The 26,670-nt window shown below is 37.5% G+C and overlaps 1 protein-coding gene across 4 annotated transcripts in view; it reads left to right on the forward strand.

Moving 5' to 3' along the window:
* LOC140356635 (disco-interacting protein 2 homolog C) overlaps positions 1 to 26,670 on the forward strand; it is a 179,185-nt gene that overhangs the window by 69,517 nt on the left and 82,998 nt on the right. For all 4 annotated transcript variants that reach the window (XM_072441766.1, XM_072441769.1, XM_072441768.1 and 1 more), the window contains exons 2-4: positions 15,828 to 15,899; positions 20,480 to 20,596; positions 22,116 to 22,241. In XM_072441766.1, coding sequence (XP_072297867.1) covers positions 15,828 to 15,899; positions 20,480 to 20,596; positions 22,116 to 22,241 — 315 coding nt within the window. The remainder of the gene's footprint in view (positions 1 to 15,827; positions 15,900 to 20,479; positions 20,597 to 22,115; positions 22,242 to 26,670) is intronic.

A 26,670-nucleotide genomic window follows, 5' to 3' on the forward strand; every position in this document is an offset into this window, starting at 1 on the left:
TTGAAATGATGGAGAACATTTTCCCTGGTGATGGCGGTGAAGAGGAGGAGGTTGAAAAGGCAAGTGGTTTTGCTGCTGTGGTGGATATCATTAAGTTTACAAGCAGAGAACACCGAGTGCGATGAACAACCAAACTCAATCAAGCTTACAAACGGGAGGCTAGAGATGTTCAGGGGCAGCTAGTTGTTCAGCATTAGCGCTAAATATTTGTAGCTATAATTGCTAATAAAAACTAAAGACTATCATACATATAACCACGCTTTTTACAATCATAGATAAGAAACAATTCGTATTTTCATTATTTGATTTTCATTTGATTTTGAAGCTCCGGTAGTTTTTACTTTCACTTTATCGTAGCGGACCAAAACAACATGTGCTTGAAGTCCATATGACAAAATGTAACTTAAACTTAAATGTTGTGAACACAATTATGTTTCAGATTTTGGGATATTTCAGATGGGCAGCAAATATGACATAAGTAGAGGTAATTCCACTACTGTTACCTAGCAACCATACAGAAAACAAGAGCCAATATCCATATCAATTACACAATAGTTATGATTTGACAATATGATTTGACACATAATTCCTTTATTTTGTTTTTTTGAACTTGAACATTTGAAAAATGTGTCGGTCAAGTGTATATTATCTCTGTGTTTTCAGTGGCACGTCGCATATTGATGACATCACAGAAGGTCACTTTTTTGTCCGTTTTGTATCATTGATTGCTGTGATACTGGGTAGAGAGAATGCATTTATGGCTTGAGGTTGAGAACCAAATGCAATTGATTAAGGCATAAAATATATACAATAAAACCTACTATAGATCCTTTAAAATCCTGTCATCAGAATGTTCACATTTCTGCAATGGCTGCGACTGAAGGCAAAATGATGTAGAACACAACAGTCATTGTTATATCAGATCTATGTGACATCACTTGATAACAAGAAATATTGTTGTGAAGTTAATTTGCTTTTCCATTACAAAGGATTAAAAAATGTCGAGCCTCAATAATATTTAAATATGTGATAGTATTTGTCCAGTAAGACCTTTTTAAAAAAATTGTCTGGTGTCAATCATATAAGTAAATAAAGCAAAATACACTTGTAAAGGTCTTTTAATATCACTAATAATATCACTTACATCTATCTGAGTTGTTATAATTTGCCAAAATACTCTCTATTTGTTGTGATATTCTGTGGTTAATCCCAATTATTGACAACAGTTCAACAGTTAGTTTGCCAGTTGGTCTTTTTTCTGTATTTGAGTTCTTCCACCAGGATAACACTTTAAAGGCAAATATCTGCTTCTTTGTTTGATATACAAAGAAGCGTCCACTCTCGAGTCATTATGGCCGACTGGCGAGTGGAAAAAACAACTTTTTATGTAAACTTTGAAAGGTTGCCATGTTTCTTTTGGACAAGGACACTGCAACGTCTCCATCGGCCAATTATTCAACACAGACTTTTTCAAAGCCGGAGATGGAGAGCAGCCTCGATGACCTCCTTTTGTGACGCTCTATAATGATCCGCGCTCAGCTGGAGATGAAACAGAACATCCATATTCCCTCTGTGAGAGTTGGCAACTATCTTTGGTTTGGGCACAGGTCTGAAGTAGAACAATAGAAGAGGGATTGGTAGCACCCAGAGGAGCTTTGCACAGCAGTTCAGGTGGAAGTTAGCTTCTGGTCCAACATTAATAAAAGCACAATAAAAGACTTGAGAGTATCCAGCTGGGGTTTGAAGGAGCTAAAGGTTTGCTGGGGTCTAGTTAAGTGTCCTCAAGTCTACAGATTTATTCCAGTACAGTAGATTTTCTGTGTTGGAAATAATATTGACTTATCTGAATGAATGTAGATTTTTTCAATACTAATATACTATAAATTTAAGATACTCACAACGCTAACCTAGTTCACCCAGACTCAGGTGAAAACAAGACGACAAAAAGCAAGAGACCGTATGTTCTGTACCTTTTCATAGTTTTGGCCGGGGTGCGACTTGTATGTGATATTATTAGTTCTTTTCACACTGACAACCACAAGAGGGCGCTCTAAGCTCTAAGCAACACAGAAGAAGAATCTGCACTTCCTCTACCTCCAGAGTTTGTGGAGTTGTTTAGAAGTGACACAGAGCAAGAAGAATTCAATGGATTTAGTGATTTGGGGTAAAACTGATGCTTTGGTAAACTTGTTAGCATGTTCTTTATGTTATATTTATCCGAATAACTGTTAATATGTTACGTTAAGGTGGAATGGATGATTTTTTTCAGCATTTTTTTTTATCATATTTCCTCGTGGCGTGGATAAATCATTTGTCCTGCCACGTATCAATCATAAAACGCACCTATCGCTCACCTGCAGCCGCGTGCGGTTCGTCCCCACATTTCCGCGTGCCTAAGCGCATGGATCTATCATAATATAGTTCCCTCAGTGTACGGGGCAAAATGAAGACGGAGAAAGACAGTTCGAGCTGACGCAGAAGTGGACAGAAATCTACGGGAGACGAGAGATGTGATGCGCTCCGTTGCGCTAATAAACAAACGCACGTGTGTGTTGTATCGGTCCACACGGGGGAATGCGCATGCGCACTTCCACCTGAGTTCTCAAATCGCCGAAAAATCATCCATTGCACCTTTAACAAACCAGACACTTACGACAGTTCGTTGTCTATGCGTCATGTAGCTGAAGGAGTTACATTAGCATATGTTCACAACATATTCTTTAATCTGTTATTATTTTAAATTGCTTTTCAAGATGAAATGTCTGTTCTTGGTGTTGAATTTTATCAAATATAAATGTCAAATGTTTTCTCTATTATGCATTTTGTGGCTGGTGCGACTTATACTCCGGTGCAACTTATACTCCGGAAAACACGTTAAACGGAAAATGATACGCTGACTTGACCTTGGGATAAACTGCCGTCTTTCCAGTGATGGTAACTTTATTTGTTAAGCGGACAGACTTGGTAAAACAAAGCTAGCGCACGTTGGTCTCAGCTGGTTCCTGTTTATCACGCACAACACTTGCGTCACGAACATTTTGTTTTAACATGAGCTAAACAGGACAAGGAGTCGGGACCTGAGCAATCCGCCGTTAAAAGAATCGTGCCAAAGCGCTTCTAAATGAATCGGTCTGGGGGATCAGGAACAGTCGAAACTTTGTTATTTTTATAGTGAGTGTCCACCACTTGCTTATCTCCATGTTGGGGCTTATATAGGTTTGTAAAAAGTATTGGAAATCAGATACTAATCAATATAAAAACTTAGATAATAACATACAAGAACAAGAACTAAAAGTCTGCTTTGAGCGATATGATCATTTAATATGATTAATAAATTGAATTGAATGGCCACACTAGTGCCTATAATGTCCCACAGTATGGCATTAAAGGTTTCTATGTTGCATTTATTCAATTACAGGTGATTAATTGCTCAAAAATACATAACTTCTCACATGTACTGTAACTTGGCTTGGAGGCGTCAGCTGTGTTTCCCCATTCATATTTTAAATGCCATACTGTGGAACATTCCATTTGTAGCACCACAAAGAAAACATCGTGCAACTTCTAAGCAAAACTATACCCCTGTTTCAAGAGACAGATACAAAAATAGTGCGAGAACTATTGCTAAATTCCTTAAATTGCAGGTACAGCTCTGCAAACATCTGCTCCACAGGTGACTCCTGGACCATTCGTCTCGTCTCTGTTTACATCTACCTTCTCTTTCCACTGTCAGCCATGTTTGTTTTGGTCCACAGCCTTAAGTGGCTCGGGCGCACACTTTGGGGGAATTTCTGTGTTTTTCAAAGCACCTCCTAAGTCCATTAAATCCAGTCACGTGAGCTCTGTAAAACCAAACTGACTCCTGGAACCCGCAGAATGCCAAATAAGAAAAATCTAAACATTGCTGAAGGAAGAGGTGGGAGGGAAAGAGGAGGTTTTGAAGGCGCAGAGATTGAAGCCACATTGTTTTAGCAGCACGCGCTGGTATTTCCTTTGCGCACAGTTCTGGGTGGAGTTGAAGGGAGTAGAAAAGAGAGGGAGATAGAGAGAGGGAAAGAAAACGAGAGAAGACAGAAAGAGACTGTTCACTTACGGGTGGTTTTAATTTGAAAGGAGCCTGTGATGTAAAATATGGGTTTGTAGTAAAAGAATGAGCGCAATGTAGTATTTTTGAGTAGGGGAATTCCGTTTAGAGTCACATTAAAGCATATCTGATTTATGAAGTATGTATTTAAATATGTCGAACAACTTCCTAGCTTTCACAAACCAGTATTCACATGCATAGATTTTCTGTCCACTAGCATAGCTTAAGAAATGCTTTTTTAGATGGAGAAATGAAACAGGGTGGACCGCCCTTGCACAGCCAATCAGCGCACACCCGAACAACCCGGCTTACCAGTTTGTTGTTGATAGAATATTTTATAATCAGATGCAGTTTTCTGATTTTTGACACTATACTTTATGGAGGGAAAATCTAAATTTACCAAAAAGAAGAAAAATGTGGTTAATGCAGCTTTAAGGTGTCACAATTTGAAATGTTTGAGTTTTAATAAACCACGTTGCCACTCTCTTCAGCCTTAATTCTGTCCAAAATAATCAATATTTAAAGATTACGCAACAGTCAACAAGTCACGTGTGGATAATCTCAGACGGCGCGTTAATTTGCAATGCAATACTTATACATATAATAAATCAAGTTAGCAATAGCATTGAGGCAAACTCCTGCCTTAGTAAACGACGACGTACATTCCGGTGATGTGGTTCCATCGTAAATTAGATTTTAACACGCTATCTGTGATTATCCACCCATGACTCGTCTGTTGCGTAATTGTTAGATATTGATTATTTTAGCGGGGCTGCTGTGAAGACCTCAGAAGCGTAGCACTGAGACAGAAGGGGATATAGTTATAGCGCACAGGTGAGCCAACCAGAGGTATTGGAAAGGGGCTATGCACAGAGCCAATTGAGTTAAATATGTGGCATAGCGCTCTAATAGACATTCATTCACTCTACACACTGAACTACTTCAGTATCACACAAACAAATTCAGATGTTAGAAAGGTAGGGTAAGTGGCTTTGGGCCCCAAGGACACAACCATCAGACATTGTGATTCGTGGCCGAGGTCTCGAGCTGTTGTGTTCCTTTACTCTATTACATACATACATACATTTAGATTTTTTAAGCATATGTGTGTAAATATGGCCTGCATAGTGACATTAATCACATCAGATTATATAAAGACCTAATAATCCGGTGTTAAATCTTCTGCTGCGATTTGGAAAATACTTTTTACTGAATTAAGCAATTCATATTTAAAAATCAAGTTGCAGTTCATAACATTTTTTTTAAAACACATCTAGGAGCATTAGCATTTGTGGAAAGACTGAAATATGAACCGCTAAACTAATATAAGAATCACATGCATTTCAGGATAAAAATGCAAGATTTTGAATACGTTTTATACCAAATAAGACCTCATAAATAGATACATATTTTGTTGTTTACAAAGGGCATATTTCTAGAATTGTGACCATTCACCAGCAGAAAGACCTGGATTAGACAAGGACTAATTTAGTACTAGAACAGGATAAAACCAAATCTACTGTACATCAACACTAAAGGCATGTTTCCACTGGTTTGCTCTGAGCAGATTGGTTTGGTCCGAAAGTGTCTCCGCGGTCTTAAGATGATTGGAACGCAGATTCTGGTGAAAACAAGACAGGAAAAAGCAGTTATAAACAGAAACATTTTTTTTCTTGAATGAACCAAGACCCAAACGCATTGCATAAAATAAATGGTAAAAAAAGTGTAGGGTGCAGAGAAGTAAATGCAGAAAAAAAAAAAATGAATGCAGAAAATTCCAAAAATAAACTGGAAGTAGCTTTATCCTCGTCTCACAGCGCCAAAGACAGAAATCACTGTGTCTTATTGTGAATAGCTGAGATTGCCTTTATGATTAAAAAGTAAAATTCAGGTATGATTTATATTTTATATATTGAGAAAACATTTGTTACTGTTTGGGTTATGCAAGGAGAACCAGGGCCAGTTGAAACGTATCTTAACAAGAAGCCCAAGCATTTCAACGTGGAATCTTTTGGTGTGAGGGAAGACTTAACCACTGCCCCAAAACATCTGCGATAAATTACATCTATAGTTACAATAATCCTAAAAACATATTGGCTTTCCGTTTCTGCAGCTGTCCCTTCGCAGCCTTCCCCGGAGATCACAGAGCTCTGACTTCCTGTTTCCTGCCTGATCTGGAGCACAATCAAACATGGCCGCACGCCCGAGTCTTGTGAATGGGGGAGTGGAGGAAGTAGGAAGCGCGACCTGTTGGGCCTGGTGTTTGCTTTGGATCAGAACCGCGGCAGGAGATCAATAAAGGCGTGTGCGTGCGTGTGTTTTGCATTTGGACTGTCAATTTTTATTTTTTTTTGCCAGCACTGCATTTTTCCAATTTTATTTATAGTAACATTTGTCCAGCAGCTGTGGATCTGCCGAAGTCATCATACCTGAATCAGGTTTACCTCCTCTGTCTGCGGTTGATGTGATTTGGCGAGATATTTAAAGGTGCAGTTTATATTGTCTTTGTGAGATGTTATGGATTTATCTGAAATGTTCCACAGTAGCACATTAAACTTGCCAAGTACAGATGTTTTTATTGCATGAAATCCCTAGAAAAAGCATAGAGCCTCTCCGCAGATCTGACTTGACATGGAGATGGATACGTTTAATGCCATACTGTGGAACATTCCAAGCAAAGCAATACCATCAGGTAGGTTCCAACGTAAAAGAAAATTGAATTCCATCAACTGAACACATTTTTTTTAAGAGATAATACTTTTCGGCTCTTATCCAAGTAGTTTTCGTTCTGACAGGGCAGTGACTTTCAGAACCCGATCAGACCTGAAGAAGCTTGGATAGGATGAGTGGTCGAAACATATTCACTCTTAAAAAACGTTTGTCCAGTTGACAGAATTCCATTTCCTTTCACAATGGTGCACCCTACATTCATTTTCACAAGCAAAGTTGGTAAAGTGTCTTGCTCACATCATTTTCTTTTCACTGCCCTGTTTCGCTGAGACCCGGTTAGCAAAGCCCCAAAATTTACCAAAAAAGAAGCCAATTTCACAGTGTAGTCATTTCTCCATTAGCATAGCAAGTTTGTATTTAAAAAGAAAGTCAGAAAAGAAAGCGAAGCCAAAGTAAAGTTTAAAGGCTAATAACTTTACAAACAATGCACAATATCTATCCTTTAAAGTCCATATAAATTGCTTCCAAATTGCGTCCACAGATGCAGTATTACGCCCTCTGCTGGTGTTTTGTATGCACGCACTTACGGCAACCTAGAGTACCGGTAGTCATGTCTTTGAATAGCTTTTTTAATAACTTATTTGTGATATTTATATATTGAATGAAGGCTAGATGGGTTGTTGGTTCTATTCCCCTCATAGTGGCGCCTGTTTTGTGAATGAGGTCAAAGGTCGCTCCCAGATACTGCTGTTTGTTAGCTTTAGCATCGGTGGCTGAACCAGTCGGATCATAACTGCCAGAAGGTGACGTAGGTGGTGCTTGTAAAAAAACACACTGACATTGTTAGCTTAACATCTATGCCCTGAAGACAAACAGCGCGTGATGGATTGACTTGACCTCATACAATCATACAATCAAAAACAATCAAATATTTTAATACTAATTCCCCCTCTTTTTTTCTCCAGAACCTAAATATTTTTCTAAGTTTTATTTTATTTTATTTTCTACTAGTAAAGCTTCAATGTGTGCAAATTTGGGGTGGGCATTTTTTTTTATTTTGGTGATGCTAATTTCAGATGATACTATTATAAACCATCAGAAGTGTGTATATGTCTTTGTTCGAGTTAGTGTATCACATAAAACATGAATGGACTGTATAATTAACAAAAATGTGAGAAATATACAGTTAATAGATTTAAAGATTACCCTGAATGATTTTATTTTTCTTAAGCTTCTTATTTTCGAGCTTTTCAATGGATTTTTCACCGCAAATAATTATATTTTTCATAAGGCTGCACAATAAATTGCAATCAAATTGAAATTGCTATTTGATTTGTTGCAACGATCATTTCTACCTTTAAATGTATATTACAAATCTAATAGAAATTACAATTTAAAAAAATGAAAAATCTTCTAAAATTGTGCATCCATTATATTTTATACAATGTCAAATTTTGCCGATGTGTATGTATTTGTTTTTAGTGTATTGCAATGATGAAAAACATGCCTCAGAAAAATACACAAAATAACGTACCCATTTTGTTGTGAATTAGTCATGTAGTATGAATAGATCATTGGAAACATATTCAGAATTAATCATGTTACATTGCTTTATTGTTGTTCATTTTGATGAGATATTCCATGTTCTCATAATGATGTCTTTTACTTCATGAATGAATGAGCCTCTGCAGTGCACCAGAGCTGAGGCCAGCAGTACAACATGTGAGCAGGATCACAAGGACTCGAGCAGCATTTGATATCAAAGGTTAACACGAGCTATTTAAAGCAGTCTTACTGTAGTGATATCATTTACACATCCCATAATAACTTCTGCGCTAGTATGTTGGCCGCCGTATTTGTTTTGACCACTAGCAGAAGCTAGCATGCTAAAAACGCTTATAGAAACGTTGGCTTTATAATCTTGCTCATTTTGTTGGCTGTGCACTCACTGACTGATTGATGTGTATCACTCTGAGTTCTACACATGTATCCATCTGGAAAGTCTCTCGCTGAAATCTGTCGGGAAAAAGCTTTGGACGAGAGACTTCCCAGATTGTCATGACGAATATTTGAATCTGATTGGTTGAAACGTCACAACAGTGGAACAAGCCGAGAAATCAAACTGCTGTTAAATCCTGTCAGAGAAAAGCACAGACTTCTTCCCCGTCCAAAGCTCTTCTATGTGCATGTTTTCAAAACCATAAATCTCTTATTTAGGCCAAAGGTTGTGCTTTTGACTTCCGCCAAACGACAATGCTGCGGCGTGATTGGTCCACCACACTGTAGTAACAGAGGGAGACGGGCCTGACGGCTTCTCAAGAGTTTGTGAACTCACAAAATATTGTAAGAAGTAACTCACTGACTGCACAAACATGTAATCAACTGCTAGTTTCCAAAGCATGAATGTAGACTTTAGTAAACAATGAAATATTCAGTGATCGTGAGAGTTGTCAAATCCATGCATTTCACATAATATTACCAATATTATGTAGCGAGCATCAAGGCCATTGGAATATATGTTTGAATCCCCCTTAGTTATACTATACAACATAAATATAGGCGTTTCTCTCAGTATAATGTAGCAAACTCATGACCTACATGTTTGAGTGAGTCACACACTTTCCTTTCCAACAGCTCAAGCTACATAGAGAATCATAGTTATAGTAGAAGTACTGACCTACAGTTTATTGTATGTTAAGAATAAAAAATCTAAATCTGATTAACTTTTTTTATAATTTAAAAAATATTCAAATAAAACAGTAGGCCACTCATGGAAATGTTGACACTATTATAGCCTATGTAGGTTACATTTCATCTTGAATTGTGGCACATTTTTACTTTTTACTGTTTGGGAAGTTTTAAACGCAGTGATACATTTTGTGACATGGTGTTGTTAGTTTGCAGTGCTCGCTTGGTTGTTGCAGATTTTTTTTAAATGTAGGGTAATAAGTTTTAACAACACAACAAACTCAAGGCATAATGTTACACAAGGACACTATTTTTGCTTAATATTTATTGTTTTAATATTTTAGCGTTTGCTTTGAAAATGGCTAATTGGAGTAATGCTGCGTTCATGTGGTCCTCGGGAGCCTGGGAAAATATTTTTCCCCGAGTTGAAGAATGCACAAAATACTCGGAAAAAAGTCGAATATGAACCTGAAATGAGAAAATGCTCCTCGACTTCCACACGTGAGGTCACCTGATGCGTGGAGACCAAAATCATCTGATTTGTCTTAAACATTTAAGAAATAAATTTAAGGGATTACTGTGAGTGGTCCTTTAATACGAGTGATTTGTTCATGAAAGATTTGACACTACTGTTTACTGTTTGACGTTAACGTTCGCTAGCTAAAGTCAATGTCATGTTTTCCCAAAAAAATTACGCTTTTGAGGACTACAAATCTTACAGGTTAGCCTTATTAAACGCCAATTAAGAGACTTCCTAATTTTTATTACTGGCCATATCAAAATCCAGATAAAAGCACAGGAATGCAAACGCCATATTACTGTACCATGTTGTGCCAAATTTGAATCTATGCAGTTAAAGTTTCTGTCAAATGTAGCCTTCGTCTGTGCAGTCGACTAAACCATTGTAATGCATAAAATTGACATAAAATAGATTCTCACTTGTGAAAAAGACTTAACATTGTCATGGCTGTTAGCATCTTTCTGTATTCTTTCTCATGCAAGTCAAATGTTAGCCTTCTGCATGCTAATGGGAACCATGCAAATTTCAACTATTTTTAGCTTCAAACCCACCAAAAGTCTACGACATTTCTGAGGGATGGTTCAAAGCAACCTTTAATATGAACTATTTTGGAAATCCCCATTAAAATGCCTGCGGTTTCGACATGACATCAGACATTCCAATTTTTGCCATGTTAATATCATTTTGTGTTGTGAAAATCCCTTTTGAGAAATATCAGTTGATTCAATTTGAAAGCGGGTTGTTCCTGTTCCATGGCCTCGTTGTTGGTAATGAAATCACAAAATTAATTTATGCCAATGTCATTTATCTAAACTTCCTGTTTGGGGCTGCCGTAGAAACTTTTGAGAGATGTTTTGGAAAGAAGGAAAGGCTGAGACTGACAGATGGAAGAAGAAAATGACTAAAGAAAGTATTTATACAAACAAGTATAAGACAAAGCCATGCAATTCAGGCAATAATGAATGTTTTACACTTACAATTTATTGTTTTAGGTTCCTTTATGTCTTTATCATACATTTTCTTCTTTCTTAAAAAAAAAAAAACTAATTATTGTGGCTGTTTTACTGGACTCCTTATTGAATGACTGTGACGTCTCTTCTCAGATGGACCAGATTAACTTAACGCAGGGATGTTCCAATAAACTCACACATGCAGACATGTTCATTTCCTCTCTTTGCCTGTGGCCCAAATAAAAAAACAAAACATAAAATCTTACAGCCATTTTGTCATCTGTCAAGCATTTCTCCCCTGCTACATCCTCATGTTAAATATTGCTCCTTTTAATTCCTCTATTGCTCCTTTTAATTCCTCTATAATATTACAGATACGTTCAAATATATTTGACTTATTCTCACAAGTTCACTTCATAGAGTTGAGAGTAAAGAATTAGGTCCTTTGCCATTGTAATTAACAATTCAACATTTTTTTTATCTATCAATATCTTTGAGGTGATGTCATCAACCTTCCTTGCTGCGATAAAGCTCACTGAAGGCACTGCTCTGTCTGAAGGCCTGTCACTCAAGTTAGACTTTATGTCATGTTGTGTTAAAACATACACAAAGAACTGACCTCGTTGAACCTACAAGAGGTGAGCTCATTTGTGCTGTTAAAAGTCATTTTCAAATCGCACCGCAGTCAACAGCTCGCTAACTGTTTCTCAGTTTGTTACTTTCACCTTTTTGTTGATGAATGTGATGAGAAGTATGAATAAACTGGGAGTTGAAAGCCATAAATGAGTTGCATTTTTTGTCTCTCAGTCAGTATCAGTTGAGAGTGTAGGTGTTTGACAGCAGCCTGTATTTACTCAGCACATTAACAGTACAGCAGGTGAAAGCAGACTTGTGTATCCTGCAGTGTGTGTGTGCGTGTGTGCGTGCGTGCGTGTGTGTGTGTGTGTGTGTGTGTGTGTGTGTGTGTGCGTGTGTGTGTGTGTGTGTGCGTGCGTGCGTGCGTGTGTGTGTGTGTGTGTGTGTGTGTGTGTGTGCGCGTGTGTGTGTGCGTGCGTGCGTGCAGCAGGTGACTCAGCTCCAGTGCGGTGTAAACAGTGAGTTCACAGTCTCAGAGGGCCCTGCAGGTGCATCTCCTCTTATGTGTGCTGACTGAATGTGTCTGTTTGGGTTTCAGCAGCAGTGACCCTGTTGTTGTTTTAGCCTAAATATAATGAATCAATCCAGCCTTTTCAGTTCTGAAGTATGTGTCAATACTCTACAACCGATTCATTTCCTTACATAACCAACGTGCAACAAAACTAATCCAAATGTAACTATTATTTATCCTTCTAGGGATTAAACAGCTTCATAAATGTTCAAATATTATGAGATGTTCTGAGCCCACGGTGGCCTGTAAAATCTTACTATATTATAATTACATACAGTTTATAGGCACAACTGGACATATTTTATGGATAAGAGCCAAGACTCAATATCAATACTGATATTGAGTCTTGGCTATCAGTATTGATGCAACATAACATGCAACTTAATACAAATGCAAGGCTAGCAATCTAGGGTAACTCACAATCATATTTCGTTCTATTTTCAGCTAATTGTTTGTCTACGAGCCCACTGGATGTGTTCTTGGGCAAGGCACTCACCTTTCCTATCTCACAATAAGTTGTATTAATATTTCAAATTATAAACACTAGGGCACTAAATTCTTCCATTACAAAACATATACTTCTTAATTCTAATAAGAGTATTCCCATGGTATGATGATGAGCTTCATGTGACCACATTGACTGAGTCCCTCCTGCTTGCTCTGTGTTCTGTGCCTGTATAAGGTAAAGGGCCCGCTGATCTCCCGTACCGCAGCTGGGAGTGTAAAATGTAAACTATTAAGCCAAAACAGGAATCCGTCACACTACTCTGTTACACAAGCTACAATCAGCAAGAGAATGAGCTCAGCCACATGTGAAATAAGGCAATTTAATTTGGTATATATTGTTTTTGATTAGTCAGCTGATGATCTACAATTTGTCCAGAACTGTTTAAATGGTAGACGATTTAAAGGCAGTCGTCGGGACAATGTTCCTCTTTGAATGGATTAAGGCATAATCTCCCTTCTGTTTACAATACCACATTCAGGCCATGGAAAAGATCAACCGAGTCAAAGATCAATCAGGCACTTAGCAGCTTTGAGAGGGTAGCTAGAAGAGAGAACAATAGTGTGTAAGCAACCCAGGATTAAGCGGTTAAACAGTTGTTGCTGAGAGGCTGCCAGTGTGCCAAAGGTGAGCGACTCGGAACTGGGGCAGCAAGTTACAATGTCTAGTTGTGCATTTGAAGTCTTTGTTTAATAAGCAACATTTTTTAATGTTCTTTAAATGCAAACTGCAGACTGAAAAACACATACAAACACATTTGGAAAGTATTTTGATATTGTGATCACCAGTTGCTAGGCAGACATCTTTGCTGTACATGTATAGATTGAGTCTTATATTGCAGTCAAACAGAGGTGTGAAATATAAATACATCTGTCCATAATTCATGAGAGGGTTGCGCTGGTGACTAGTCTATATGCTTCGGTGCAAGGGGAGGGAAGTGTGTTCAAAAGATGGCCATGGAAAATGAACTCTTGACTCTTGCCTTTTGAGAACATATAAAAACAGAATTGTTAGATTATTATTATTTTTTTCTCATTGGGCTTCACATTCCAACCCGACAGTAGGTGTGATAAAATGTGAATATATGATTATATTTCTGTGATGTATTTTATCTGCATAATAGTGATATTTTATCAGCATCATTAGTCTAAGAGAAGAACGGGTGTGTGACAAACTGCATTTGTGAAGGGGTCGTAAAGATGGGCCAAAGAATGTTGCCCCGGGGGGGGAGTTGCACCCCCCCTTGCAGACTTTATTTCTACGGAAAAATACCAAGTGCCTTGATGTGAGGCTGACCAATGAGAAATGTGACCCGCCTATTCCAGAATATCTAATAAAACCAACCAGCATGGGAAAAAAACGGGGTGAGACGCAGGAGGATCACGCAGGCTGCGTACAACAGCTTGCGTGATCAGTCCCGGCGTTTTCTCCCATGCATGCCATACAAATGTCTGATATTTCTGTGTCGTTTCATATTCTAAGTTGAATTGTGTTCTCAATGTGTTACGGAATAGCATCTGGTGTATGTCTGATTCCATGACAGTAGGACAAAACATTTAAATCCACTTTAATGAGCTTTTAATCATGTTACAACAGTGTTGATTCATACAAGTCTGAGTAATCCTGAATTGTCCTGCAACTGAGGCTCGAGTGCTCAAAAAAGTCTTATTTTCACCTATCCCCTATCTCCACCCAAATCCCTGTACTTTGTTGCGTTTCTTTAGAATAAAGACTCAGAGAGTTCATAGAGTGCATAGAGTTCTAAAATGTCACAAAGCAACTTTTAAAATAAAAGTGACAAGCAGCGGATTGTCACTTTGAAGAGACGGTGCTTATAAGTTCTGCAGTTAAAAGGCCTATGCTATTTTTCCCGTTTCATAGTCTACCCTAAGGTTAGTCAATCAATATTGCAGTCTAAAATGAGCAAATAAAATGGATATATACTTATGTTATAGTTAATACTTTAACATAAGTATACATAGTATTATGTTTTTTTAGCCACTAAACTAAATACCTAAAAGAAACATACTACGTCTCCTTTGACATCAGTGTATAATTCTCTATGTGGGCCATAAAGCAATGCATTATAATTTTAACACAGACATTCACATACACATAAAAGAGACACACAAAAAGAACAATATTAGTAATACTCTGTTAAAAAGTGTTGTCTTGGCAGTCACTGTGATGCATTTCTGAAATGTCACAAACAAATCAATACGTTTCAAAATGTTTTACTCTGTCCTATTTGCTTGTGTTGTAAAAACATATTAATTTTGCTTGTCTATTTTCTAAAACACCCTTGTCAAGATTTGATTGCAATCTGGCAGCTGAGTCCTGATTGGCCGATGGAGAGACTGAATGGCAGTCAATCTGATTGGTCCTGTTTTGTATCAGCTGTTTGATTGACATGTTCATTTCTCATCCACTTCACTCTATATGAAATCCGTCTTACACTGTCATGTAAAATACAGCTTTGCGGGATTGGCCTGTTTGTTTACGTCTGCTGTATACATTTTTTACATTTTAGCACTGAATTATTATTACTATTTTGAGCTTGGTATCCTTTTTGTGATTTACTTTTGACATATAAGACATCACATTTAGTGGTTTGTCTGCGTTTGAACTGGCTGGCTTCTGGTTAGTGGGCATATGCTTAACCCACTTTCCAACTATTGTCGAGTACCACAACTGTGCTTGCATATTATAAATGTATGTAGCAAAAGGGGTCAAGGTTGGCAACTAAGATACAAATTTTGTATGTAACATTTAGTTCCAGAATGTGAGAAAAATAGATTCTCACGCAAGATTTCAATAGTAATTTGTGTCAGAGAAATAAGAATGATTTGTCCAATAGTCATGGTAAAGCCCTGACTTTGCTTTGTTCAGTTTACATATTTGGTCTTGTATTGTTGTACTTTTTAGTTTTTCTTTTATCTTGTAAATTGTTTTAAGGTATTGCCTCTTAATGCATTATGATTAGGCTTCCTCCCAACGTCCAAAGACATGCATATGTTAGGCAAAATTGATGACTCTAAATTGGCCCTAGTGAATGAATGTGAGAGTGAATGGCTGTCTGTAATGTCTATGTCTCCTGTTGGCCCTGCGACGAGTTGGCCACTGTCCAGGGTGTACCCCGCCTAAGGCCCGAAGTCACCGGGATAGGCTCCAGTCACCCATGACCCCGAAAGGGAACAAGCGGTAGAAAATGGATGGATGGATGGATGTTAAAATTCTCTTGTTTTTTTGTGTTTTGTTTCCAGGTGACATCACACAGAAGGGCTATGAGAAGAAACGCTCCAAGCTGATTGGTTCTTTTCTGCCACAGTCACCAGGTACAACTTTACTTTATTATATTCAACAAAACATATTTTTTTTTGTCTCTTTTGCACAACAGGGGGATCTCTTCTTCTGTTGCTCTGTTTTCAAACCAGCTGACCAGTAATCTAATCAGTTTGCGGGCAGATCACTAAAACTAACAACATTATGTGTCCACTATTGTGTTTGAACCCTGTGACTTTACATGGCTGTCTTCTTGTTGCTTTTGTCATTTATCTGATTTAAAGCTGAACTATGGAACTTTTGGTTTAGGGTCTGAAACCTGCTTGTCTCCATGGTTACAATACAAATGCATGTTTTCTAGCAATAAAGTCATCTGTGATTAGGGTTCGCATCGCCTCGTCTAGGATCTTCATCTTCATCTTCATCTTACATACGATCTAGAAGATAAATCAAAGATGGCATTGTATTGTTTTTTTAGGCATTACTTCCTCACTACTTGCTCCGCCTACCGTGATATGACAGAAACACGCACTACTACACCATCAGTTCTGAGTTCTGACTGATCAACATGATGAGGCTAAATCTTACAACGCTAGCTTTTTGCCGCTTTGTGCATTAACAAATTCAAAAAAATATGTATTTGAAATGGAGAAGAATCCATACAACCTGTATGAAAGCTGTAAGATCCTGTATTTTCCACCTTTTTTTCTGGATTGATTCCGGTACCAGAATCGTATTGTAAATCATGTGTAGTATGAAAGTGACCCAAGCACATGCCCAACTAACTCTACAACTCCAATCTAAAAATATATATTACTTTTACACAGAAAAAACAAAAGACATCAAACAAAAATGCTACCGAACAAAGTGGGCATGGGTATGTTCCATGTTATCCAAAGCTGATCAAATTTTTAAGTCCGAATGTCAGTTTTTCCATTTCTAATGTCTAGTATTTTGTCCAGTCCAGTATTTTGTCCAGTCCTTGATCGTTGGTGTGGCTTGAGTGATACATTTTTTTGTGATGACTTTTTACCTGCGGCTAAAAGTATGTTCTAAATGTATCCATTTGCTGTGTCAATGGAAGAATTTTGAGGCCCAAATACACAATTCTAAAATGAATAAGGATGGCAGTCTGCAGTGCATTGTTTATTCCAGTCTAATATTATTGAGCAACAGGACAGTCCCAAACACGTGGTAATGGTGAGCCTCCTGGCAGCCACAGTTTATCCAGCAGTTAGCGTCTCCTTATAAATAAATATTTTTGTGAAGACATAACAGAAGACAGTGCTCCCAGTCCTGTTCTGAATGATAAATGAGAGAGCTTTCTTAACAGAGACATGACATTTCCTAAGAGCAGAGGGCATGTAAACATAACCCCAGACAAATCAGATCTCTCATCTCCTCAGCCTGCGTGGTGCGTTCAATGCCCCTCAGATCATTTCTTATTCAGCACAAACATGAGTATAAATGCCATAATAAGTTAGAATAATTCACTCCGCTGTTTGAATTTCCTCACAAGCTTTGATCACAACGCAGCTTTCACTTAGACACTCGATAACTGAAGGATAGAAGTTATGGAATGCAGCTGGGAAATTTGATTAAACAAAGATGATGACATTTTAAAATGTTCTTGGATTTTATGTTCGTAGAGTTTCATGAAATAGTCACATTCTGTTATGAGCCAGTGTTTTGTAAATTGTTCTATAAATCTTAATGTAACTCTTCTCCATGGATAAGTTATTACTTTGCCTCAACAGTATTCCTCTTATTCTGGAAGCCCATCTGGCGCCCCCATATATCTGTGCGGTGAGACTTTTCCCTCGATCTCCACTGAAGTGAACAGAGTTCCCGCTCGACAGGAACTGCCATCACAGCGAAAGTGCTGCAAAAAGAGGCAGAAGTGGGCGGGGCCAGGTTACTGGTCAGATCTGTGGAGAGCTGTCAGTTAAGAAAGCATGTTTTGCAAGGTATTTTAGGAACATTAAATGCAAACAATATTTTCACTGAAACAAGCAGGTAGCGGACCCCCTCGGAAAAGTTACACAGTGCTACTTTTAATGTTTAGTATGCTGTGTATCATTGTGAGATAATTCAATGATCAGTAGGTTGGCTGGTTGGACAAATTGAAAAAAATAATTATGTCATTAATGTTGCCTGACATTTTGGATGGAGGAAAAGGTAATTAATGTCATTACATTCAGTCAAGATATTTCCCCATTTTACAATAAAGCATAAAAATGACCAATTAAAGGTCCGATTTCAACATGTTTACGGCTCCACTCCAGAGGTTACATTAACAGAATAATCCCTCACTGACAGATTATTTTCAAATGCCATGGAAACTGCCTATACACTTTTACAAAGATATCATTATCAACATAACTTAAATTTCAGCTTTTACCATTGTCTTCTTCTACCGCCTCTGCAGCCAGTGCACGGCTTCACTTTATCTTTTCTCTTCAGCCTTTTAGTGCCGCAGTGGTTCTATAAAGGTGTGCACACGTGTGCACGCAGCCAGTGGACAGAAAGCACGTTTGATCATAAAAACAAAACGAACAGAGGAGTGGTGCAGCGTGTGCACGTGCCAGTGCATGTTGCAGAGAGATACATAAAAGCACAGATTATTGTCCAGTTTTCCTGTACTGTTACTTAACTAATTTGAAGGGAGGAAATACAGGCATATAACTTGATAGTAAAAGTGTGATTTTGTTACATTTAAAAAGCCTCAGGCGCACTGCGTGTACCACCTGTTGCACATGTGCAGTGAAAATATAATGACTTTTGGCACTCTGTCCGTCACAATGACAGATTAGAATAATCTCTAGTCAAACCTTTCTCCACTCACCAAATTCTGACTTCCATCCAAATTTGAAATGTTTATTTACTAGTTGTTGACTTAAAACACATTAGTTTAATCGATAGCCTGAGATGACTATATGTAACTACTACTGTTTTTTAATTTCATTTATATTATTCCCCGCCAAAGCAGAAATGATAATGATTTTATGGAATGTCAAAATACTACAGGTATATTCATACTTACATGTTGTCTGGGACTGCCATTTGTCCATTATGCAGGGTCAGTTACCATGTGACCTGCCCAGACTCTGTCTGCTGGGGGACAAAGGACAAGTGACTTATCTCAGCAAATATGTCTCCTACATTAAAAATGCAGATGGAAAGATGATGGCTAATGAAAAGAGTTTTAAGGAGAGTAAATGTAAAGAATGAAGCGGTGACTGAGCAGTTTCTCTTTGTACATATCTGCCTCTTTATAAATGTGTTTACATGGCATCCAATTAAGATTGTACCCCATCAGATGGAAACATCAGCAATGTAGTTAAGGGAGAGAGTAGGATACGTATTTGTAAGAAAAATAATCTTCCTGGGCCAAAGAAACTGATGGCAGTAAAGAGTTGAATATTCAGAGGCTGAGGTGGCTCATGGATCTGCTCCTGTGGCAGTTTTTGGAGACACAGCTTTGGAGACTAAGATACGTTGTGATTAAAGATTAGTGACAAATGACAATTTACAGGAAAGATGTTCACAAATACCATCTTCCTGTTTGAATTGACACTTCACATAAGTTTGTTGTTGAGGCTAACCATTAAACCCATATTGAGAAAATACTATATAAAGCAGTACATCAATCCAACTATTCTGGAATGGGGAAACAGTAAAGCCTCGTATTTTCCCAGAACGCTCATTTGTTCATCGCTGTTGGGTCGTTTTATGGTCAGATAATCCACTTTGGAGTTTTCTTTGGAGTTACCGAGCTGCTCCGGGCTGGAGTAGAAGCACTAATGAAGACGAACGACGCGAGGAGTGCGAGGCTTTTGTTCTCGTTGATGTCCGTAACACAAGAGTATCACTAACAGACAGAATCGATTGGTCGGACCGAGGTGCACTTTGGGGAAGGCCGGGTTTAGGTCTGAAAGTCTGCAGAGAATTGTCAGTTGTGCTTAAATACAGTGTACAATATTTTATCTGGGTTGAATGAGGTTGTGTTCTAGACGTGGTTTTGGCTGTCACGATAATTACTACATCTACCGGTACTTCAGGAAAATAGAGATGAACTATATATTTTTGGATTTAATGCCTACTGACCACTAAAGCAGATTTGATCATAATATTTCAGAAAGTCAATAATGGGCCAGGTTATTAATTGTATTTATTTTTTTCATTTTTTAAATAATTCTAGAAAATGTCAACCTCCTTCAACCTTTTTTCTTTTCTTTTTCCAAATTTTAATATCCCCTCTTGTCATTCTAGAAACAAATAACTTAAATGGCATCACAATCCACATCTGTACATTAAAATAATAGACTACATTGAATGATAACACATTACATTATTTTCAGTTCAATTCAAGTTTATTAACAAATGAAACTAAAAATAAACCAGAACTAAATCTGGACCAAACCAGCCATAACAACATAAGGGCAAACTTAAAACTAAGGGACTAAACCATGACTAAAAAGAGTATGAACCAACAATTCAATTCAAGTTTATTTGGTCAGCTGACCAAAGTGCTTCACATAAAATGAGTTTTTATACATAAACTGTAGTGAGTCATAATAATTATTGTCTGTTACTTCTGAACTGTATTGATTAACCTTCCTGCTTTGTCCAGTCTCTGGCTCCGAAGATCCTATGGGCCAGGAGTGGAAGACCCCAGTCACTCCATCTTCATCATCCCGCTACAACCGCCGACGCTTATCAGGCTCCAGGGATGAGCGCTACAGATCAGGTAAGATCTGCTGTGGCTCCTGCCGTCTGCCTGGGTTTAATAAAGAGTAAGAAGGCATGTGGGGCTGGAAGGACAATCAGTGAAAGAAAAAAATAAAAACTCTCATTTTAGCCTTGATCACGATTTCAAATGTATCACAATGTTTGTACCAAAAAAAAAAAAAAATCATAAATCAATCCATATAACTTTATTTATCCCAGGAAGCAATATTGAGCACTACAAAAAATAAGTTTTCAACAAAGAGTTTGAGGTGAGTATTTCAAATGGAAGGTTTTATCTTACACATTTCACATAATCCAACAGTTGCACTTTAGTTAAGTTACACTTTAGTTAAAGCCCTTGCTTAACATTCTCTTTATGAATTATTTATATGGATTAAACTATCACATAATCAAATAATCTGACTCATCATAATCATAAATAGTTTTTGTGAGACAAGCATTTTTCTTATAGTACAATTTTTCTGATGTCTAGATCAAAAGACTGTCTAAACTCACACATCATCTTTTCCTGTTGTGTCTGCCATGGTCTTATCCCACAAAATCAAATCTAATTACCACTATAATTAGCTTCATTAATCAGATCACTTTATTATGGGTTATGGAGGAAATGTGAACGATAACGCTTCTTAATTTTGGCCGACGGCTTTTTCTTCAAACTAGATACAGAGATAAAGTTCTTGAAGATCTGGAGAAGGGGGCAGACATTAGCATCTCAATAAAATCCTGTTTTCAGAACCGTTTTTCTGTCATAGCATTTTTTGCATTTGATTCATAAAATAAATGAAATAATCATCCATATACATATATACATAATGTACATACAAACACGGGTATATAAGAACACTTTTTAAAATAAAACAACAAAACAGTCAATGTTTCCATTTTATGCATTTCCATTGCTCCATGACAGTTGGTTAATTCTGTGTTGTCCTTTTCTTTGTGTTTGCTTTTTCTTACTTAGTACATTCCATGCCCATTTCATTTCCAATGTATCCGTCCATTGTTTCCATTGCAGGAGTTTTATTTCCCAGATATCTAGTTATAAAAAACATAATGAAGATGAAGATGTTTTGCAGAACTTTATTAATCTCAGTCCAATATTTCTGAACGGTCTGGTAATTCTAAACACATTTTCTTTTTTTGTTCCTTGAGAGTGTACCAACTTCTGACTAAAATGAGTTTCAGTTAGCTAAATGTGTTTGGGATTAGAGGGATTAAGTGTTCATTTTTTATTTTTTAGATATTGTCCAAATCTAGAAGAAGATTAATGTTTTTTTTATATTGGAACAAGTAATGCTGCATAATAATTTTGTTGTCCTTTCAGCAAAGTTGGGTACACTAGCCAAAAATTACTCCAGTTAAAGTTAAAATATATGTGTCAGTAATTACTTTTCAGATTTAACACATGATTTATAGCCTCATTACTATTACCAGAGTAGAAGTATTTAAGTATGGTATCTGAAATATAGTCAGATATCCTCGATACAGTTGTTAAACTTTTTTATTCTTGTTTTCAGATGTACACACAGAAGCAGTCCAGGCGGCACTGGCCAAGAACAAGGAGAGGAAAATGGCCGTTCCCATGCCGTCCAAACGAAGATCTCTGGTTGTCCAGACGTCTATGGACGCCTACACTCCCCCAGGTAACGCTGATGATATCACAGCTTTGAAATATAATCAACACTTGAATTCACTTTTAGAACTACTTTTCAATTAACACAAAACATCTGTACATTTTATAATAACACAGTTTATCAAACTGTATTCTCCTCATTCATCCAGAGGTGGTCCATGACAAAGACAAGGTTTCAAAGGAAGTTGAAATCAAGATGTTTCGACTTGATTATATATTATATTGATTATATATATATTTCATTTCAAAGCTATTTGACCGGACAGTTGTAGTGTAAAAGGGGCAGAGAGGGGGTATGGACATTCTCCAAATGTCTATGGCTGGATTCTCACGATACCGCGGTGGCAGGAACACAATGCTCTTAACCACTGCACCACAAGCAAAGCGAAATTAATTTTCTATCTGATGAAAATGCTGTGAGTCTGACATATTTAACTCTTACAGCTTGGGTTATTCAGACCTATAGAGGTCTGGCCACCTCTCCTATAGAGTGGTTAACTACCTCATTGACATTTGATTTCCGTCAAGGTTCTATGGGGCTATTGTAGACTGAGGGGAGGTTGTATCTTAGACTTGCAGTCCTATTTAAAGGAAATGTTTTGTTTTTTTTCTCAATAAAATTTTTATTCAACCGTTTCTTCTCCCTGCTTAAATTTTTCCTCACCATCTTATTATTATTTATTTTTTTAGATGAAACGGCTGATTGTAAACCAGAATTTGAGTGCCTTGTGTGTTGAGACAGTCTTTAGTGCAATTGTTGTTTAATTCTCATTGCAGCCTTCTTCACTGCAGTAGATAGAATATAATAGGCAATTACAGTGTCATATTCCCAAGGACAAAATAACGATCCCAGAGTGTCTGAGTTTTGAACAGACTGTATAATTAACTGTATTTCGGCCTTGTAAAGAGATTGAGGGTGTATGTTTCGGACATAGCCTTGGTCACCAGTACAATCAACCATAATCACCATGTTGCACCCTATGAAAGGAATTGTTCTGGACACAGTAATTGTAAACACGCTGCAACAGTTTGTCCAGACTACAGTATTCTCGTCCGTCTGGTCTCCATGTGTGAGAGCGCCGTTTGCATGTCTCTGCTCTTGTCTAATGATCATTATTAAGTGCTTTAAATGTACTCCTTGGCACAACCTAATGCTCACAAACATCAAACCTAATGTTAGATAATGCATACGTTCTTTACTTTTTATTGGAGGAAGATGACGTCACCTCCTGTGGTTGTTTCTCGCAATACACGCTAAAACAGATCAACTAAATTAACTCTGAAATGTGTGGAATCCTGGTTGCCTTATTTGGTTCAGCGTTTGCCCACTAACCCAAAAGTGATGTTGACTTGATACATTGTTGTTTGACATAGTTTTTTCTACCATAAAACTTATCTTCCTGTAGAAAACGTTTTGCAATTAGAGATAAATGTTCCAACTCCAGTGAAACTTGTTGAATTGCTCAAGCTATAGACACAATTTATGCATTAGTTGTATTTCAATGGCCTTTAAACATGCTCTTGAGTAATTTACTTTGGCGTCTCATGTTTTATAACTTAAAATTGTGTATCTACTGAAAGTATGTATCTGTGAGGCTCCATCTACTGGCAGCAGTAATTACCACAGAGGTTAGCTTGCTCCTGATATGCTAATGTGGTACGTGATTTGACTGCAGAAATGCATGATTTATGGCTTTAAAAACGGTGCCGTCACAATGTAGGGCATTTAGAACTGGTCTTATTGTAGTGAGTTTGAATTCTGGCTTTGACAATTTGCTGCATGTCCTCCCTTCTCTCATCCCCATTTCACGCTGAAACTGTTCTGGCAAAAAATCCTATAAAAAAAAAAAAATTGGGAACAAGGTTATCACATCTCAAAAAAGTCAATTTTGCATAATGTGTATAAAGATGCACTATGTAACTTTTCTGGTGTCTCCATGAGAACATTGCTTTCGTGACATGTGTGATGTACCATGCACCGTTGTGACCACAGAATGTCGCTCACAATGCATTCTGACTGGTTTGAATACACTTGAGACATTCTTCCATAAATATGACTGAGACTGCATGAGTTTTAGTGACAACAATGCCACAGGGAAACCAGGTGAGAAGCTTCTGTCCAACATGTTGCTCAATGAAATATGTGAAATCTTGCACTAGTTTGGTTAATAGGTCTGGATTCAACAATAAAAACAATCAGCATTTTAAGTTTGTGTTTTGGTTGAACGCACTAGGATATAAAAAAAACAATGTGTCTTTTATTGTCTGCAAATGCTAACGTTGTTGCAGTTTTGAAAAGGCCTTGTTTCCATTGGTTCTCTCTGGAGCGGATTAGCATGGTCTCAAAGTGTTTCCACTGCCTTAAGTGAACCGCACAGGGCCGTTTGAAGGGCCCTAAGCAGGCCACAGTTGGTACTAGCTTCCTAAGCTCTGGCTCATTTTGGCTCCTGGTACGCTTTAGCTAAAGAGGAGCTACACACCAGAACGAGATGATTGGACTAGACAGAACAAAGACTGAGCTGAAAATGAAATAACACAACAGAAAACATAATATTCTTATCAAACGCAGGCTTGATCTTGAGATAAACCGCCATATGTGCACCTGATACACTTGGCAAAACAAAGCTAACACACATTAGCGTCAGCTGTTTTCCGTTTATCGATGCACTGCACTCTCATCAAGACTGGAAATATTATATTTTGAGTGCATAATGCATCAAATATTATCGAAACTCAATGCATTATGCAATTACATAAAGCTACATTAAAAAGCAGAGCTAACTAAGTTCCACACTATTGTATTACAATATACAACAATTTGATTTGTAAAACTTGTTTTCAATGCTTTATTCATTCACTTCAGCCTCTTTGCTAGTGAGCTATTGTAGGCACTGGTCTGCCCCTCCGAACACCTCCAATAAGTTGCACACACACCATATTCAAACATAGTGAAGTGTCTTACCCATAGATTTTGTTTCCCTTTCTAGTTTGAGATGATTAGAGGATAAAGTCAATTTCAGCTCTGGATCAAAGTGCATTCTGGATGTTGTAGAATAAATTTAAGTTGAAAGAGAGTGTTGAAAGAAGAGTCATTAAGCTGGAGTTCTAAGTTTATTTCCATCAGTACAGAGCCCGGGCCTCGGAGACGTGAACCCTAAGACATTGCAATCGTGTATATCCCAGTCTGATCCAGTGCAGTTTATGCTATGCTTCCGCTGTTGGGAGTACTGTACTTCTGAAGGCGTAGGCCAAGATAACATGAGCCTGGATGACAGTGTTTGACTGGCACAGGGGAGAAATTCTTTTATCTCACAAAAAAATAATATCTGAATATATTAGTGCAAAGTTCAGTGTTAAATACAGCGTTTTCCTGTCATGATAGTCGATAGTCCACTCACATCCCTTCTAACATGACATTCTTGACACCAGTAAAGTCCCATGGTGCTTTGCTGTCCTGTTTGAAAGACAAATCAGCACGTCTGCACCAGAGAAACACACAACACTGAAACAAGACACATGGAGATGGAGAGGGACCAGACAGGAGCCAAATAAAATGAGTAGAATTGTGTGTGAAGAGTGTGGATGTGTGGCGAGGAGCTGGTTCAGTCTGCTGCTCGTCTGGGTGAGAGAGGAGACTGCTGCAGCGTCCCCATATGAACCTGTCCACACAAACCCAGCCTGAAAAGAGAGAAACAAAGAGAATGAGTTTAAAGTGGGAAAATGAGGCCGTAGAAGTGAATGGGGACGTCTAGGTAGGCTATGATTTAAATTGGTTTCAGTCTTGCGTTCAGTTAGATGCCACAGCCAAGCACTATATTTATTATTGTCATATTTCATATAAGTGTTATATATTATTTATCAGAGCAATGTTAGACTGTATCTATACCTTTTATTTGACTAAAAATGTATTTAATATAATGTGAAATAATAATTTGATTAGTCGACTTATCGAAAAAAAAATTAAGAAGAATTTTTTTCAACCCCCAAGTAGCAGCAGAAAAGTTAGACAGTTTAGACAATTCACTAAAACATAGAAAATATGCTTACTGTATATTTAGGATTTAACTAAACATTCTACTTAGTTTTCCCTTTTTTTTTTTTTTTTTTTTACTATTTTGGTAAAGTTTATTGACATAAGCTGCAGATGTGACAGAGGTAGAGGTGTAGAGGTAATTCCACAACTGCTACCTAGCAACCATAACCAGGATTAAAATCCATATCAGTTACACAATTGTTAAGATTTGACAGACGTGATAACACCTGCATTTTGTTAAATAATTGTTTAAACTGTCAGAAAAAAGTTGTCTAATTTGTCAATGGGAATTTTTAATTTTACAATTTTCTTCACAAACTGCAACTTTTCTGAAACAAAACTATGATAGATATTTGCCACAGGGACTAAACAACCAAACTAAGTAGTAATTATAAAAACATGAGAG

This window comes from Eucyclogobius newberryi, unplaced genomic scaffold (genome assembly GCF_026437365.1).
Source record: "Eucyclogobius newberryi isolate DKJ021-1_F unplaced genomic scaffold, fEucNew1.0.hap1 SCAF_12, whole genome shotgun sequence".
NCBI lineage: Eukaryota > Metazoa > Chordata > Actinopteri > Gobiiformes > Gobiidae > Eucyclogobius > Eucyclogobius newberryi.